Consider the following 17,807-nt stretch of genomic DNA (forward strand, 5'->3'; position numbering starts at 1 on the left):
AGCTATTGGAGAAAATTCTTAGAGGCATTTGGAAAAGTAATACCTAGTTAGAGACAGTCAGCTTAGCTTTTTGTAGGCAGGTCATGTCTTACTAACTTGCTTGAATTTTTTTGAGGAGGTGATAAAGGTGATTGATGAGGGTAGAGCAGTGGATGTTATCTGCGTAGATTTTTGTAAGGCTTTCGATAAGTTCCCTCATGGTAGGCTCATGCAGAAGATTACACTGACTTGGCAATGTGGATTCATAATTGTCTTGTCCGTAGAAGACACTCTATTGGTGGAAGGGTGCTTTTCAAGGTGGAAGTCTGTGACAACTGGTGCTCCTCTGAGTACTGGAACATCTGTTTGTGACATATATAAATGACTTGGATGAACATGTAGATGGGTGGGTTAGTAAGTTTGCAGATGATACAAAGGTCATTGGAGTTGTGGATAATGTAGAAGGTTGTCAAAGGACACAGTGGTATGCAGATCTGTTGCAGATACAGGTGAAGAAATGGCAGATGGAGTTTAATCCAGATAAGTATGAGGTGCTGCACTTTGAGGCATCAAATGTTAAGGAAAAGTACACAATTAATGGCAGGTCCATGAACAGCAGTGATTTACAGAGGGATCTTGGGGTTCAAGACCATAGCTCCCTGAAAGTGGCTATGTTAGTAGACAGGGTGGGAAAGAAGGCAAATGACATGCTTGCCTTGTTGAGGAATTGAATACAAGAGTCAGGATCATATTGCAGCTTTATAAGACATTGGTTAGGCCACACTCAGAGCGTTGCATCCAATTCTGGTTGCCACATTATAGGAAGGATGTGGAGGCTTTGACGAGGGTATTGAAGTGGTTTACTAGGAAGCTGCCTCAATTAGAGGTTATAAGCTACAAGGAGAGGCTAGAAAATCTCAGGTAGTTTTCTCTGGAGCAAGAAAAGCTGAGGGGAGACTTGATAGCCGTCTACAAAATATTAGGATGTATTGATGGCTTTGATGGTCAGAATCTCTTCCCCCAAGAGTTTAAATGTATAAAACCAGGGGCCATAGATTTAAGTTGAGGGGGGAACATTCAAATGAGATAGAGGAGCAAGTTTTTTTACACAGAGAATGGCAGGAGTTTGGAATGCACTGCCAAAGGTTGTGTTGGAGCCGGATATGATAAGGGTACTTAAGATACTTTTCAATAAGCATATCAAAATATGCAAAGAAAGGAGGGATATGGACTGAGGGAGGACAGAAGGATTTAAATTAGTGTCATGTTCAACACGATATCATGGACCGAAGGGCCCATTCCTGTGCTGTATTGTTTTATGTTCTATCCCCATGTGAACGGACATCCTCACTTTGGTCAGCTGGAGTGTTTTCTCCTCCTATGGTGAAAGAAGCCTTAGGTCTGCCATCCTTCCAGTTTGTGGTGTGTTTGGAGCATTTGCAAATTTTCTTAGTACGACAAAGGGAGTGATGAAGCGCTAGAAGTGGATCAGAGCCATTCGAGGAGCAATGGATCTTGTGATTGATTAGTAAGTGCAGATGGAAGTAAAAGTTCATAGTCTGGAGGATGAAGCAGGTGAGAGCTGTGGAGCAGCAACACAGTGTGGAGCTGGAAGAACACAACAGGTCAAGCAGCATCAGAGTAGCAGGGAAGTTGACGTTTTGGGTCGGGACCCTTCAGAAGGCTCATTTCTGAAGAAGGCCCCGAACCAAAATGTCAACTTGCCCGCTCCTTAATTGCCTGACCTGCTGTGTTCCTCCAGCTCCGTACTGTTGTCTCTGACTCCAGCGTCTACAGCTCTTGCTATATCTGAGACCCATTGAGTGGATGTCAATCATTTAGTACTGGAGTTATTGTCCAGGAGATTTAATGAACACGTGTGTACAGACAGAGCCAGTGAGTTGTAGCCTGAGAGCTTCAGTGTAGGTAGTGTCATTCTGATTGCAGAGTGCTGAAAATCATTTTATTTTTTCTGCACTGCTGTACATTCTGTATTACACTGGAGATGACCCTGGTACAGTCTACTAACTCAGTCATGGCACACTGGGTCTTTTGGCATGGCCTCTTTAACTAGTATGCAGGGTCAGGTTTATAATTGCGGGAAGAGTAGTTACAATTCTGTTAGGCAAAAACTGGGTAACATAAAATGGGAGCAGATGCTGTCAGGGAAGAGCACTATTGAAATGTGGAGATTTTTTAAGGAATGCTTACTGCGTGTGCTCAATACATTTGTCCCTAGCAGGCAGGGAAGATGTGGTCAAGTGAGGGAGCTTTGGTTCTTGAGACGTTGAATGAATGGTTAAGAGGAAGAAAGATGCTCATATAAGGTTTAGGAAACAAAGATTGGAAAAATCTCTAGAGGGATACAAGTTAGCCAGGAAGGAGCTGAAGAGAGGGCTTAGGAGAGCTATAAGGGGGCATGAGAAAACCTTGGCAGATAGGATCAATGAAAACTCCAAGGTGTTTTACATGTATGTGAGGAATAAGAGAATGATCAGAGAAAGGGCAGGGCCGATCAAGGATTGTGAAGGGAATTTGTGCACAGAGCTTAAAGAGATAGGAGAGGTCCTTAATTAATACTTTTCTTCAGTGTTCACAACTGAGAGGGACCTAGTTTTAGAGGAGGACAGTATGAAACAGGCTGGTCGGCAAGAGGAGGTCGATGTTAGTAAGGAAGATGTACTAGGGATATTTAGGAACTTGAAGATAGATGAGCCCTCCCCCTCGGCCTGATGGGATTTATCTGCGGATTCTATGGGAAACGAGGGAAGGGACCACAGTGCCTTTGGCAATGATCTTTTCATCCTCACTGTCCACGGGTATAGTGCCGGAAAATTGGAGAGAGGCAAATGTCGTTCCCTTTTTCAGAAAAGGGAATAGGGATAACTCTGGAAATTACAGGCCAGATAGTCTTACATCAGTGGTGGGAAAATTATTGGAAAGGGCTCTGAGAGATGGGATTTATGATCACTTGGAAAGGCACAGTTTGATTCGTGACGTCAGCATGGATTTTTGAGGGCTAGATCATGCCTCTCAAACCTTACTGAATTTTTTGAAGAGGTGACCAAAGATGTGGATGAAGGTAGAGTAGTGGATGTGGTATACATGGATTTAAGTAAGGCGTTTGATAAGGTTCCCCGTGGTAGTCTCATGCAGAAAGTAAGGAGGCATGAGATAGGGGAAAATGTGGCAGATTGGATTCAGAATTGGCTGACCCTTAGAAGACAAAGGATGGTAGTGGATGGAAGATATTCAACACAGTGCTTGGTTACGAGTGGTGTACCACAAGGATTTCTTCTGGGTCCTCTTCTATTTGTGATTTTTGTAAATGATTTGTATGAAGGAGTGGAAGAGTGGATTAGTAAGTTTGCGGATGATACGAAGTTAGATCGAGTTGTGGATAGTGTGGAGGGCTGTTCGAGGTTACGAAGGGACTTTGATAGGATGTGGAGCTAGGCTGAGAAGTGGCAGATGGAGTTTAACCCTGAAAAGTATGAGGTGATTCATTTTGGAAGGACAAGCTTGAAAGCAGAATACAGGGTTAATGGAAAAGATTCTTGGCACTGTGGAGGAGCAGCGGGATCTTGGGGTTCATGTTTACAGTTCCCTGAAAGCTGCCGCTCAGGTGGGTAGAGTTGTTAAGAAGGTGTATAGTGTGTTAGCTTTCATTAATAGAGGGATTGAATTCAAGAGCTGTGAAATTATGCTCCAGCTGTACAAAAGACTGGTTCAGCCACATCTGGAGTATTGTGTCCAGTTCTAGTCACCTCATTATGGGAAAGACGTGGAAGCATTGGAAAAAGTGCAGAGGATATTTACCAGGATGTTGCCTGAATGGAGGGAAGATCTTAAGAGGAAAAGTTGGGAGAACTAGGGCTTTTCTCTTTAGAACGACAAAGACTTGATTGAGGCGTACTAAATGTTCAGAGGTATGGATAGAGTGGACAGCCAGAGACTTTTTCCTAGGGTGGAAGTAGCTATTATGAGGGGGCATAGTTTTAAAGTGAAAGGAGGTAGATATAGGGGAGTCGTCAGAGGTGGGTTCTTTACTCAGAGACTGGTAGGGGTGTGGAATGCATTGCCGGAGATGGTAGTGGATTCGGCCTCATTAAGGTCATTTAAGCAGCTGTTAGATAGGTATATGAATGATGGTAGGAGTGGAGGTTAGGTAGACGTTAGGATTAGGGTAAAGGTTTGGCACAACATCATGGGCGAAGGGCCTGTACTGTGCTGTACTGATCTATGTTCTGCATTCCCTGTTCTCAAGTGCTGCCCTTGTCTTCACTAGACTCTCTAGATCACTGTCAGCAAACAAAATTAAAATGCCTTTTTGGGGTTATGCGCTCTCTGATAATGACGCAGCCTCAGTGACAGTGTGAAGTGCAGTTCCTGACTTGCAATGTATGAAATGAAATGCAACTGAGTTTGAAACATGATGCCAATGGCATCGATACCGGAAGTTCTGGCAGCAGCAAGCACCTCACCTGCTGTGTAATTCTACAACAAGGGCACTGAAGAACATGAGAAAATAATTAAAGAGGTGAACAAGAGAAGATTGCATGAGGGAAATTGCAGTGAACCATGGTGAATTCAGCAGTTAGACTGTCTGAACATTGGTTGAAATTTCAAAATATTCCTAAGTATTGGATGTACTGTAAATTGTAAAGACCATTGTGTTAAACTTGAAAATGACTTTGGCTGGTAGATTGTTTGGCACATGGAAGTTGAAATTTAATACCAAGAAATTCAAGAAAATTCATTTTGGTACAAGGAATAAACATCAATCTAAATATAAGGGATACAATTCTGAGGGGTCTGCAGGAGGGATGCCTGGGTATTTGTACATTAATTATTAAAGGTGGCAGGAGAAGTTGATAAAATGAAAAGCCAAGAAATCATATAGGGCTTCGGGCTTTATAAATAAGGGCAAAGAGGATAACAGTGAGATATGTTTCAACCAAAGTATTGTATCCAGGTGTGGGCACTACTCTGAAGGATGTGAAAGACAGGGGGGAAGCATTGTAACAATTCCAGGAATGATGAATTTCAACAATTCTCATAAATTGGAGAAGTGGGACTATTTTCATTACAGAAGTGAAGATTGAGGCGATTTGACGGTGATGTTCACAATAATTAGATGTCCAAGGAAATAGATGAAGATATGATGTTCTTCTTGCCAGAGGTTTGAGAACTAGAAGTTTAAGGGGCTCGAATAAAAGAAGCAACAATGATACAAGGAAAATTAATTTTATATACGTTGAATTCTCTGCCTGAAAATGCAGTGGAAGCAGATTCAATTGAGTTATTCACCACAGGCATGCAGTGATAGTATTATGTACCATTTATTTGATGTGCAGTGTAACTTGTTACAATACCCTTCAAACCCAGCATCTTTCTGACCCTGAGGAATAAGAGCAGAAGATGCATTGGAACATCTTTACCTGCACATTCCCTTCCAAGTCACATCCTGATACTTCCAGTATCATCCTGACTTAAAAATATATTACTAAATATATTACTGTTAGTTCAGTATCACAGGGACAAAATCCAGTAACCCTCCTCACCCACTAATCACACTATGGTAAATCTGCTCATTCTGGTTTACAGTGGTCCAAGAAAATGGCTCACTAACATCTTCTCAAGGGGAACTAATGATGGGCATTAAATGCTGGCCATCTAGTGATACCCACATCTCATTAGCGCATTAAAAAACTTACCCTTCAAACAGTTGTGCGGTACTAATATGAGGTCTCTGACTTTACATCAGTGTCAGACACTTTTGTAAGTAGTTTTGAGGTAACAGAGGAATTTCCTATCAGAAGTTCAAGCTTCCTGGTCGATTTGCTGGGCGGTCAGTGTGTCAGGACTTCCTTACGTTCCTAAAGTTCATCATGTGTCGTATGTTTGTCTCCAGAATATCTGGCCCACATTGATCTATTGATAATTTATTAATAACAACATAATGATCTGATATGTGGTATAATGTGAACTGACGAGTTATGTACACTTCATTGATGCATTTTAACATGATTTCAGAGTATGTCAAACTGACATCATCTTAAGCCCAATACTGAAAAACTTTGATTTCTTACATGTTTCTTAAACATTTGAAAGTTCTTGTTTTATCAAAGTTCAACTTAGAGCAGTATCAATAGTCCTGATATGTTCTGCCAAGAAGTCAATTGCAATTATAATTTCAAGACATTGCCAGGAAGGTGTTAGCAATTTGCGGATGATGTAATTTTGCAGTCCTAACCCCCAACCATCACTGCTACTAACATTATAGCACCTTTAGAAACACTTCCTCAACTTTCAACCAATCCACTTGCACCGTTGAAGCAATCAGATTTTGATCTTGCATGTGAATACTTAGAACTAAGATGTAACTGCCTGAACTCTCAACTGTCCGTGTAGGAAGCCGTTTGAAAATGATAGGCTAGTTGTTCACTTGGATATATTTGTGTTACAATTTATGTTAAAATTTGAGACATTTTCATAATTTGTCCAATTTGATATCATAAGCAATTTTTTAAATTTGCTGTAAAAGGAATTTTAATTGCCGTAACTTTTGTGTTGTGAAAAACGTCAAAATGATTATTCGCCCCAAAATAATGTTATCAAGCAAGACAGTCATTTAAGTCAGTTCATAAGACTGTTTTGTTCAGGATCTTGTACTTGATGTATTTAATCATTTTTAAAGCATATGTGTGCACTCAAATAAATTGCTTGTTAAGACGGTTTTGACAAAAATAAGAGGCAAAGGATGTCAATCTTGTACTTTCTTATGGGTACTATGTGAAAGTCAGTGTTCAGAAGTACCACAGGAAATTAAAAATCTGTGAAAGGCTTTATCAAGAAAAAACGTACAAAATTCACAGTTTCACTCTTCAAGATTTATGCTTGCTCTATTATCTTGCCATCCATGTTCATTGTTCCTAAATATCCTACCTTGCAGTGCATGCTAATAAACATTGATACTTAGCCAGCATGAGCACTTAAGTTCTTTGTTAGAAGTATTTTCTGTCAGAATGTTGTTGGGCATGCTGTGATTATTCCCATTAGAGCTTGCATGACACTAAAATGCTTGTTAGTGTTATGTAATTTGTCCTGTTCTGGCTGCTGAAAGTTTATTAACGCTTGTATTGCATCTCTAAATGTTATAAAATGTGTACTCTGCTACAGGAAGGAATGAGTTTCCACCATGTTTTGACTCTACTACTGGACAATATTTAAAAATAATTAGTAAAATAAATGGATAAAATTAAGTTTAAAAAAAGTTTACATTATGGTACAAATCTATAAATCTACATTATATATACTGCTTCAAAAAAAAGAGATGCTGGAAAAGCTCAGCACGTCTGGCAGCATCTGCGAAGTAGAAAATAAAGTTAATGTTTCGGGTCTGGTGACCCTTCCTCAGAACTGAGGAAGGGTCACTGGACCCAAAATGTTAACTCTGTTTTATCCTTCACAGATGCTGCCAGACCTGCTGAGCTTTTCCAGCCACTTTGTTGATGTTCCTGATTCACAGCATCCACATTTCTTTTGGTTTTTATATATACTGCTTGTTCAGTTTGTGCTGTCATTGTGATCTTTGACGCATACATCATATAATTTGTTACTATATGTTATCTAATATAAATTTTGTTACTATATATATCTTCAGAAGGTATATAATTGATTTTAAGAATTTTGTTTGATATTTAATATAGATGTGATAGTAATATATTGCGTCTTTGTGTTTTTATAGTAGATAACATTTTCAAATCATTGCACTTTTAAGTTAAATCTGAATTATTCCATTGTAAGTTTATGATGCAGTACAATGTAACATATTTAGGATATGTCAAATGTAGATAATGACTTTGAGAAAGATTCCAATCTAAATTAGTTTGGATGATTTTTGCTTTTGGCTAGTCAACATCACAAGTAGATGGCTTCAAAAGCCTTTCTTTGTGTTACATTCCACTTTTATTATTTCTGGGAAAATCTCTGGAAAAAGAGTTCCTCTTCTGCATTTTGTGAACTGCATTTAAAAGTTATTCGAAGCTATTCACATTATTTTCAGAATGACATCTTTGGAAAATAATTAATTAAAGAGACTTGACACTTTTGATATTGCGACCTGTACATTGGGTCAAACAGGTTAATTATTAAGAAAGGATTTCAGGTTTTTCTCTTTTCTTGAAATGGTGGGTATACTGATACAATATTTTTGCATTTGGTGCATAATTATTTCTATACATAATGGTTAGAAAGCTTATGCTGTAACTCAAAGCTACTTAAATATGTAAAGTGTTTTAATCTTTTGATTTTTTATATATTATCAATTTTTTTTTAAACAAATGCATTTTACATTTCAATTTTTCAAGAAAGGTTTTAAAAAAATATTTTCTAGGTCTTCTGAAGTCTTGTATGTTCTTGAATTCTCTTTTTTCCTCCATTTTCTTCATTTTTAATCCTAGGTCCCCTTGCAAAGAAACAGGCTGATGATTTAGGTGATAATGATGGCGCAGAAGATGAAGGTATTTTTTTTGACGCCAAATGAATATGCATGACAATGACCGTCTAAATTTTTCGTCCCTCTGAAAATATATTTTTAATGCATTTTTGAAGTGCAGATTTTTAGCACTTAGTTTTCAAATTTTTTGTCTTATTGCTTGTTGTTGACATTTTTATCCTTTTTTAACTTTTTTTTAAACTTTAGAATTATTCTTCCACAGTACTTGACTCTAGCAATTTAAGGAAACAAAAAACCTCCATGAAATACAATTTGAACAGTTTTTTAAACAGATATACTTATGTCGATGTAAATGTTAGATTTTTTAAACATGATATCAGCTCAGAAATCATATCATTTGACATATTAAAGTAATATTATCTTTCTGCTAGTGTTAATGCATGCCTTCAAATTCTTTGCTTTTTGCAGGAAAAACAGATCAGGTGCATATGGTCTATTGAATCATGTCACAGCCACCTATACGTGTTATCAATTCATAGATTGGTACAATATTATTCTTCATATACGGCCTAATTATTTCAAAATTAAATGCTTCTCAAGCAAAATTTTTTTTCGTGTATCCAGTATTTGTTGGAGAGACTGGAATGCTGGGCATTTGGAAAAAAGACCACCATGAAGTGCAGTTGGATATAGCATTTAGAAGTTTATATTTGGTACCATATAATTACTGTTGGCTTTCTTTATAATAGTGTCCAGATATGTAAATTCCAGTTTGATTGTATGTTGCTTCTGGCTTCTCCCAGCAATGCTGCATGCATACATGACAAAAACCTATTAAGATCAGAAGCAGAATTTAGATTACATGATTGTACATGTTTTATCAAATTGTGATATTCTAAAACTCCACCATTCTGCATCCTCAACTAGTCCAAAGTACTTGCTACATTCTTCAGTTACATCTCTGACTGAGCCAATATCAAATCTTTAATGATGAATTCATCACAGCAAGGATTGACTTTTCTAATGCAGGAAGCTTTTGTACTTCAACCAAGCAAGCTTCAATTTGCCTACCTTCTTCAGCCTGTATTCTCAGTAAAATTTCATGTTGCTACCTCTCCCAAAGTCTCTTTGTCCAACTTGTGCGTCTGTGAGTTCATTGCAGAATTTTCACTGGATTCATATTCCTGTGTTACATACTCCCACCTAATTTGGCAATTTATCATCCTGCCTTTATATCATTTGAGATCCACTTCACCGTTGGTAGTCAAACATTTAGCCATTACACTTCTGCCGAAGAACACTCAGTCTTGTTTCCTTTTCCTTGCAACTTTTTGCTATGTTTAAGTCTCTCCTCAAACCTTTTATTTAGTGGGCACTTGATACCCCAGTTCACTTTCTCCACTTTTTAAACATTTTTCTCCAGTTACACTATTTGTTTGTTTCCTTTTCATTTCTCACTACAGAAGTGGCATCTGTTTATATTTTCACATTTTCTTTTTTTAAAACAAGATAGCAAAACTGTCATTACACTGCTGCTATGAACTTGCTATATACTTTAATGGAAATTGCACCATTACCACTGCAATATTATAAAATAATAATGTTTCACGACAGAAGTATACTTCTGTCATCCATCATCAGGAGAGCAGCAGGTATCTTTCACAAAGGCGTAACTGATCTTGAGAAATTTAATGAATTAACTGAAAGAAAATATTTACCAACTTGGATCATGGTAATTAACATAATTTTATACCATGTAATCAGTCCTATCTATGGCATCTTTTAAATATTTTCATAAAATTGGATCTTTTTTAATTATTTCTTTGAAAAAAACATGCTTGTTCGGTTTATGTTTTAACCTGACTATAAAGTCACCAAACTGTTAATTAGAAAGATCTTGGCACTCTTATGCAGAATTTAAGTCAGTGATCATTGTTATTTTAGTTAATTTATGAAGGAATTGATAGTAATATGAAGTAATTGTAGGGAAATTAGTTATTTGTGTAGATTGTAGTAGTTTGTTCTGCTATCATGTCTTTATTATGATTGTCATATATTCTATTTGGAATAGGGATCTTACCTCATTGCTTACAATTATAGTAACCATTAGGACTTATTCCTGTCCTGTTGTCAAATCCAGCCCAATTCCAAATATTGCCATGTATATGCAAGTTATTTTTAGTGAAACACAGCTTGTTCACTAATAACATTTTGAATTGAGTTTCAGTAGCCCCTAAAATCAGTCATAATCCAACATCAGAAGAGAAATTGCTTCAACAGATTATTAATGAAATTATCCGTAAACATTTGCTTGAGAAACATATGCTCTTTTTTAAAAAGTTAGATACCACACAACCTTTTTAATTGATAATTTCACAGCGTGCAGGACTAAAACATTGTTAAAAGGAGACATGCAGCATTTCAGTTAGCAATGCCCTGATCAGTCAGAGTCTACCTGCCTATCTTGAGAACTAAGATTGACAGTAAATTGTCTTTTCTACCATCTCCATGCTACCAATGGCCCAACAAATCAGCACCCTCTTCTCAAGCTGTATAAATTGGCATCCATTTTTTTCAAGTTTGTTCCTTGTATGGTTGTTTTGTTAAGTACAAGTCAAAATGTTCTGACTTCCTGTCTCCTTTTAGCAAACTTGTCATTATTACAAAACAAGCAGTCATCTTATACTGTCGTTCTTTCTGGTTCCAAACCTTTTGAACTATGTGTCATTTTTTCAGATATTCGAGATAGTGGACCTAAACCTGTTATGGTCTTTATCCATGGTGGATCATATATGGAGGGCACTGGAAATATACTTGATGGAAGTGTACTGGCAAGTTATGGCAATGTCATAGTCATCACTGTCAACTACCGGCTTGGTGTTTTAGGTAAGACTGTGCTTGTTTGGTGATCCAGGTCACTTACTGATTCAAATTATTTGCTAAATAGTATTTGTATCTTCTGTGGAGGGTGTATGATTTCTGTGCTAAAAATATACATGAAATATTCTGCTGACGGGATGAAATGTGAGAAGTGGTATGATGCTTGGATTTTGATTAAGATCAGCTACAATGTCTCTGTAGCGTGGTTAATGATTCACTTGGATGAAGTGATAGCCATAGGTACTGAGCAGGACAATGCCCTCAAACGCTTCCTAAAAATCTGGGTTTCATTCCCAATGAGACAGGTTGGTTGAGATATCCTTTCTGAAAGTAACAGTCCTCTAAAATGAAATACTTGGTTGCTGATGGATGTAAGTTGAATGAATATTTAGATTCAGAGTCGCTATTATTGTTCTACTTGTTCATCAAACTCTGAGTGACAATAAATGGGTGACTCGGTACAGCAAAGGGACAATTGTTCCAAACGCGAGGTTCAAGTATGCTGCTTTGTCTGTGAAATGTTTATTTCTGGCCTAAAATAGTCAGCTATGAAGCTTTGAAACTCTGTTTAATATAAAAGTAGTATTTGTTCTGGAGCTACAATCAAATACTTATGGGAGAAATCAGATTGTTTTTAGTTACGTGATTTACTTGTTAAATAATTAATGCTGGACTTGAGGGCAAAAAATCTTGTTACATATTGTAAACCTTTGTTTCGTGCAATAAAATCAACTGACAAATGCAGGTATGTAATGTTATGTTACATAATCGTGTACAGTTCTGTGTTTCATTTTGTTGTCTGACAATTCTAATGAATTGTACCATTTTGAACTGAAGTTTGTGATGAAAAATTACGTCAGAAGAAAGAATCAGAACAGCAGCAGGAAAAGGATGAGGACAGTCCAAGTTTTGGTTCTTGTCACAGCAAAGGGACATCTCAAGTCTTTGACTTTATTGTCTCTCCAAGTCAAATAAATAGTTTTACACTGATAGCTTTAAACTGCAAAATCTATGGTAGCAGTATAATTTATAGTTTTAGAGAACGTCAGGCAGCCAAGTAGGCATTTCCATTAAAGTACTCTCTAGATTGGGGGCAGGGGAGCCGGAAAAAGTACTTGGCCCATAAATTCCTCTATGTTGTTCATCTGCAACAAAAAAAGTAATGATTCCATTGGTATAAAACTCAAAATATTGAGGACCTGAATTTCATGATTTCAGGTCAACTGGAGATTTCTAATAAATCTTAGGAAACTTGCCTGAATGTGGTGGTCCTGCTCAACTTCTGTTGTATATCCCATTTTTGAATCCGGGAAGGAATTGGCAGACTGTGACATGTTCAAGCAGGAAACTAAACTAAGCATGGCAATTTAAAATTAGTTTCTAGCTCAAAATGATGTCATCTTCACTGTTCAAAGAGCATTTACTCACAGTTCAGGAATTGGAAATTAATGGAGTTGATCTGACAATGCTTTGAGTCGCCTGACTGTGGCCTTGGGTGACAGCCTTTCATGGCTATTTTGAGCAGAACTTTAGTCTCATGCTCTCTCTCTCTCTCTCTCTCTCTCTCTCTCTCTCGCGCGATCTCACTTGCTCGCGCTCTCTCTCTCTCGCGTTCTCTCACTGACCAATGCGGGTTAATAAAAATATCCTTCTTGGGAAGCACTAATTGATTATTACAGATAATAGAAAGTTAGTTATCCAAACTTTTTTGTGCTTGTTTGAAGCACATGTTATATTTACATTCTGTTCAAAAAATGTTACATTTCGGATCTAAACAAAATTTATTGGGGTAACTGTAATCAGAGATAATGGGAACTGCAGATGCTGGAGCATCTGAGACAACGAAGTGTGGAGCTGGATGAACATAGCAGGCCAAGCAGCATCTCAGGAGCACAGAAGCTGATGTTTAGGGTCTAGGCCCGAAATGTCAGCTTTTGTGCTCCTAAGATGCTGCTTGGCTTGCTGTGCTCATCTAGCTCCACACTTCGTTATCTTGGGATAATTGTAACCTAGGCTGCCCAGACGGCATGTGGTCGATTCACGTTCAACCCCTGCTTTATATTCCACCTAATTTTACCCTCCGTTGACTTCATTCTAGTACCTGTTGATAGCATCTTATTAACTGATGCTGTACTTCAATCTGCTGATCATTTAATGCTTCCCTTTGATGTTAAACAAGACACTGTGGTATGGCATGATATTGTACTTCTCAATGGCACAACAGGGCCTATACTGTTCTATGTTCTAATCCAAGGTCTTGAACTTGTGACACAAGCACAGGTTTAAATCCAACAAAATAAAATAGGAATTGGCTTCAATTAATTCAATAAATCTGGAATTCAAACCAAGTATTTCCGTCTAGCGAACATGAAACTACTAGCAATTAGTCATCGCAACCCAGCTGATTCACTGCTGTCCTTTTGGAGAGATAAATCTGCCATCTTGACCCAGTCTGTCGTTGGTGAAACTACATAAACAGTCATTTGATTAACTTCTAATTACTGTCCAGAATAGCCCAGCAAACCATTGTGAAAAAGCACAAAGTGAATTAAACTAGTCTGACAAGCAAGTATCGGGTAGAGACACACAGCACATAGTAAATTGGAAGAGGAGTAGGCCATTAGCCTGCTCCACCATTTAATTAAATTATGATTGTTCTTCAATTTCTACTTATTTTGGACCATCTGGTATTCCTTACTTTTGTCAATGTGTAGAAATCTATCAATCTCTCTCTTGAAATACGTAACAACAATGCTTCTGTAGCCCTGTGAGGTCATTGATTTCAAAGATTTGCAATTCTTTTACTGTAGAAATTCCTCCTCGTCAGAGTCTTATGTGGCTTGCCTGATTTTTCTAAGACCATCTCTCCCAGCTTTAGGCCCCTCATCCAGGAAGAACATCCTTCTTCTGCCTACCCTGTAAATCCCTGTAAGAATCTTGTATGTTTGCTGATGACACAAAGGTTGGAGGTGTTGTTGATAGTATTGAGGGCTATTGCAGGCTTCAGCGAGACATTCACAGTATGCAGAGCTGGGCTGAGAAAGGGCAGATGGAGTTCAAACTGGATAAATGCAAGGTGATGCATTTTGGAAGGTCGAACTTAAATGCTGAATGTAGGATTAAAGGCAGGATTCTCGGCAGTGTGGAGGAACAGCAGGATCTTGCTGTTCAAGTGCATAGCTCCCTCAAAGTTGCCACCCAAGTGGATAAGGTTGTTAAGAAAGCATATGGTGTTTTGGCTTTCATTAACAGGGGGATCGAGTTTAAGAGCCGCGAAGTTTTGCTGCAGCTCTACAAAACCCTGTTAAGAACACACTTGGAATATTGTGTCCAGTTCTGGTTGCCCTATTATAGGAAAGATGTGGAGGCTTTGGAGAGGGTGCAAAGGAGGCTTACCAAGATGCTGCCTGGAGTGGAGGACTTGTCTTACAAAGGGAGGTTGACTGAGCTTGGACCTTCCTTACTGGAGAGAAGGAGGAATAGAGGTGACCTGATCGAGGTGTACAAGGTAATGAGAGGCATGGATAGAGTCAAGAGTCGATAGCTGGAGACTTTTCTCCAGGGCAGGATTGACTGCCACGAGGGGTCATAGTTTTAAAGTGTTAGGAGGACGGTATAGAGGAGATGTCAGAGGGAGGTTCTTCACCCAGAGAGTAGTGAGCGCATGGAATAGTTTACCAGTGGTAGTCGTGGAAGTGGAGTCATTAGTGACATTTAAGCGACTGCTGGACATGCACATGGACAGCAGTGAATTGATGGGAATGTAGGTTAAGTTATTTTATTTTTGGATTAGGATTAATCCACGGCATAGCATCGTGGGCCAAAGGGCTTGTACGGTGCTGTACTTTTCTATGTTCTATGTTCTATGTTTGAGATCATCTCTTATTGTTCTAAACTGTTGAGAATAAAGCCTGAATATTAGTATTTTACTCGGGATAATTTCTTCATCCCAGGAATTCTTTTGCCACTTGTTCTCACTGTTGTAATGAAGGCCAGCATACCATTTGCCACCTTAATTACTTGCTGTGCTTGCATTTTATATTTCAGTAACTCATGAATGAGGGCACCAGGTCCCTTTACCATTACCACTTTCAAATATTTTACCATTTAAGAAAGATGTTATGTTTCAGTTTTCCCTACAAATGTGATTATCTTTCCATTTTCTCCACGTTCTTTTCTATCTACCAAATTTGTGGCCACTCACTTAGTCTGAATTCCCTCGAAGCATCTTTACATCCTACCTTCCTAGTTTAGTATTATCTGCAAACTTGGAAATGTTATATTTCATCCTCACATCCAAATCATTGATAGAGATTGTGAATAGCTGGAATCTAAGCACCAATCATTGAGGCACCCCATTAGTCACAGCATGCCAATCTGAGAATGACCCACTTATTTATGCAGTCTGTTTTTCTGTCCATTAACCATGTCAGATATTCCCCCCAATCCAATGCACCCTAATTTTGTTCACTAACCTCTTGTGTCGGACCTTACTGAAAGCAATGGGGAATACACATTTATCTGTATGGTTAATGTGAACATCTGGAAGATATTGAACTGTTTGAATATTTTCTGGATTGAACAGGGCCTTTACCACAGAATGAGGTCAAGTTTAATGTGGGTCATCCACCTTCTAATTACAGAAAGTCAAATGACTTTAGAAAAATAGCCAAGAAAAACTTTAAGGAGATTATAGAATGGGCTTCACTGCCCTTAATTGGTGGAAAACCTAACTTTGAAAGAGACTGTGGAACCCTATGTTGATGAATACCTTGGGAACCCTTTTATGTGTTAGTAAATTTGCAGACGACACTAAGGCCGGTGGAGTTGTGGATAGTGACGAAGGATGTTGTAGGTTACAGAGAAACGTAGATAAGCTGCAGAGCTGGGCTGAGAGGTGGCAAATGGAGTTTAATGCGGACAAGTGAGAGGTGATGCACTTTAGTAGGAGTAACCGGAATGCAAAGTACTGGGCTAATGGTAAGATTCTTGGTAGTGTAGATGAGCAGAGAGATCTCGGTGTCCATGTACACAGATTCTTGAAAGTTGCCACCCAGGTTGACAGGGCTGTTAAGAAAGCACACAGTGTTTTAGCTTTTATTAATAGAGGGATGGAGTTCTGGAACCAAGAGGTTATGGTGAAGCTGTACAAAACTCTAGTGCGGCCGCACTTGGAGTATTGCATACAGTTCTGGCCACCGCATTATAAGAAGGATGTGGAAGCTTTGGAAAGGGTGCAGAGGAGATTTACTAGGATGTTGCCTGATATGGAGGGAAGGCCTTACGAGGAAAGGCTGAGGGACTTGAGGCTGTTGTTATTAGAGAGAAGAAGGTTGAGGGGAGACTTAGTTGAGACATATAAAATAATCAGAGGGTTAGATGGGGAGAGCCTTTTTCTTCGGATGGTGACGGCGAGCACGAGGGGGCATAGCTTGAAATTGAGGGGTGAAAGATATAGGACAGATGTCAGAGGTAGTTTGTTTACTCAGAGAGTAGTAAGGGTATGGAACGCTTTGCCTGCAACAGTAGTAGATTTGCCAACTTTAAGTACGTTTAAGTCGACATTGGACAAGCATATGGACGTACATGGAATAGTGTAGGTTAGATGGGCTTCAGATTGGTATGGCAGGTTGGCACAATATCGAGGGCCGAAGGGCCTGTACTGTGCTGTAATGTTCTATGTTCTATGTGAAACTTGATTTCTATTTCAAAAACCAATGGAATCAGAAGAGGGAAGACCTTTCAAAACTTGCTGTAAACCTGAAATTCTCTCTCTCCCTTTCTTGGTTGAAGTGATTAGAAATATGACAAATTTCCCATATCTCAGTATTTTGCTATCTTGTAAAGCCTGAGAAGTTGAACTATGATCATTTTCCAAACATGTGGATCAAGCTCAATTTCTAGCGAAAGTGAAACTTGCTTGGAAAATCTTCCTTCTCTCTAGAGCTGCCAGCAATTCAGTTTCATGAACAAGAAACCTGGTGGATCGTGAGAATCTGACAAATTCTACCTTTCATTTTCAGGACCATTAGTCAATAAGGTCAAAGTTCTTACTTTGCTCTTGAGAAAGTAGTATCTCTGTTGTATTGTGTTGCGTGGGTGTGTTTGTGTTGAGATTAAAAGGGAATATAGTACTAATTACAGATTTTAGTTTAGACTGTAATCAATCTTGCAACTTCATTTTTAGAAATGAGTTTGGTTTTGTAGTAAATTGATTGATTTTAAGTTCATTAAAGGAACCTGGTGAAAGTATCTTTATTCTGGCTAGCAGTACAATGGGAAACAATTGGCCATTTTGGTGATGGAATCAAAACATTTACATCAATCATGTGACTGTTGGAGTGGTGGGTCTTGATTACCAGCACATTCCTCCTATCACAGTCACAATGCACCCCCTGTAAAGCCTCTCCCCTTCCCCATTCTGTTCTGGTCATTATATCCTTGAAAAAAACTCCAGTGGGTTTGTTAAAGCATGATTTCCTTTTTA

The 17,807-nt window shown here is 38.5% G+C and overlaps 1 protein-coding gene across 13 annotated transcripts in view; it reads left to right on the plus strand.

Annotated features, from left to right (window-relative positions):
• nlgn1 (neuroligin 1) overlaps positions 1-17,807 on the plus strand; it is a 573,697-nt gene that overhangs the window by 139,829 nt on the left and 416,061 nt on the right. For 10 of the 13 annotated variants that reach the window (XM_048542420.2, XM_048542421.2, XM_048542415.2 and 7 more), the window contains 2 exons: positions 8,445-8,504; positions 11,177-11,326. In XM_048542420.2, the coding sequence (XP_048398377.1) occupies positions 8,445-8,504; positions 11,177-11,326 (210 nt within the window). The remainder of the gene's footprint in view (positions 1-8,444; positions 8,505-11,176; positions 11,327-17,807) is intronic. The other 3 variants (XM_048542425.2, XM_048542427.2, XM_048542428.2) reach the window with 1 other exon arrangement.

This window comes from Stegostoma tigrinum, chromosome 14 (assembly GCF_030684315.1).
Source record: "Stegostoma tigrinum isolate sSteTig4 chromosome 14, sSteTig4.hap1, whole genome shotgun sequence".
NCBI lineage: Eukaryota > Metazoa > Chordata > Chondrichthyes > Orectolobiformes > Stegostomatidae > Stegostoma > Stegostoma tigrinum.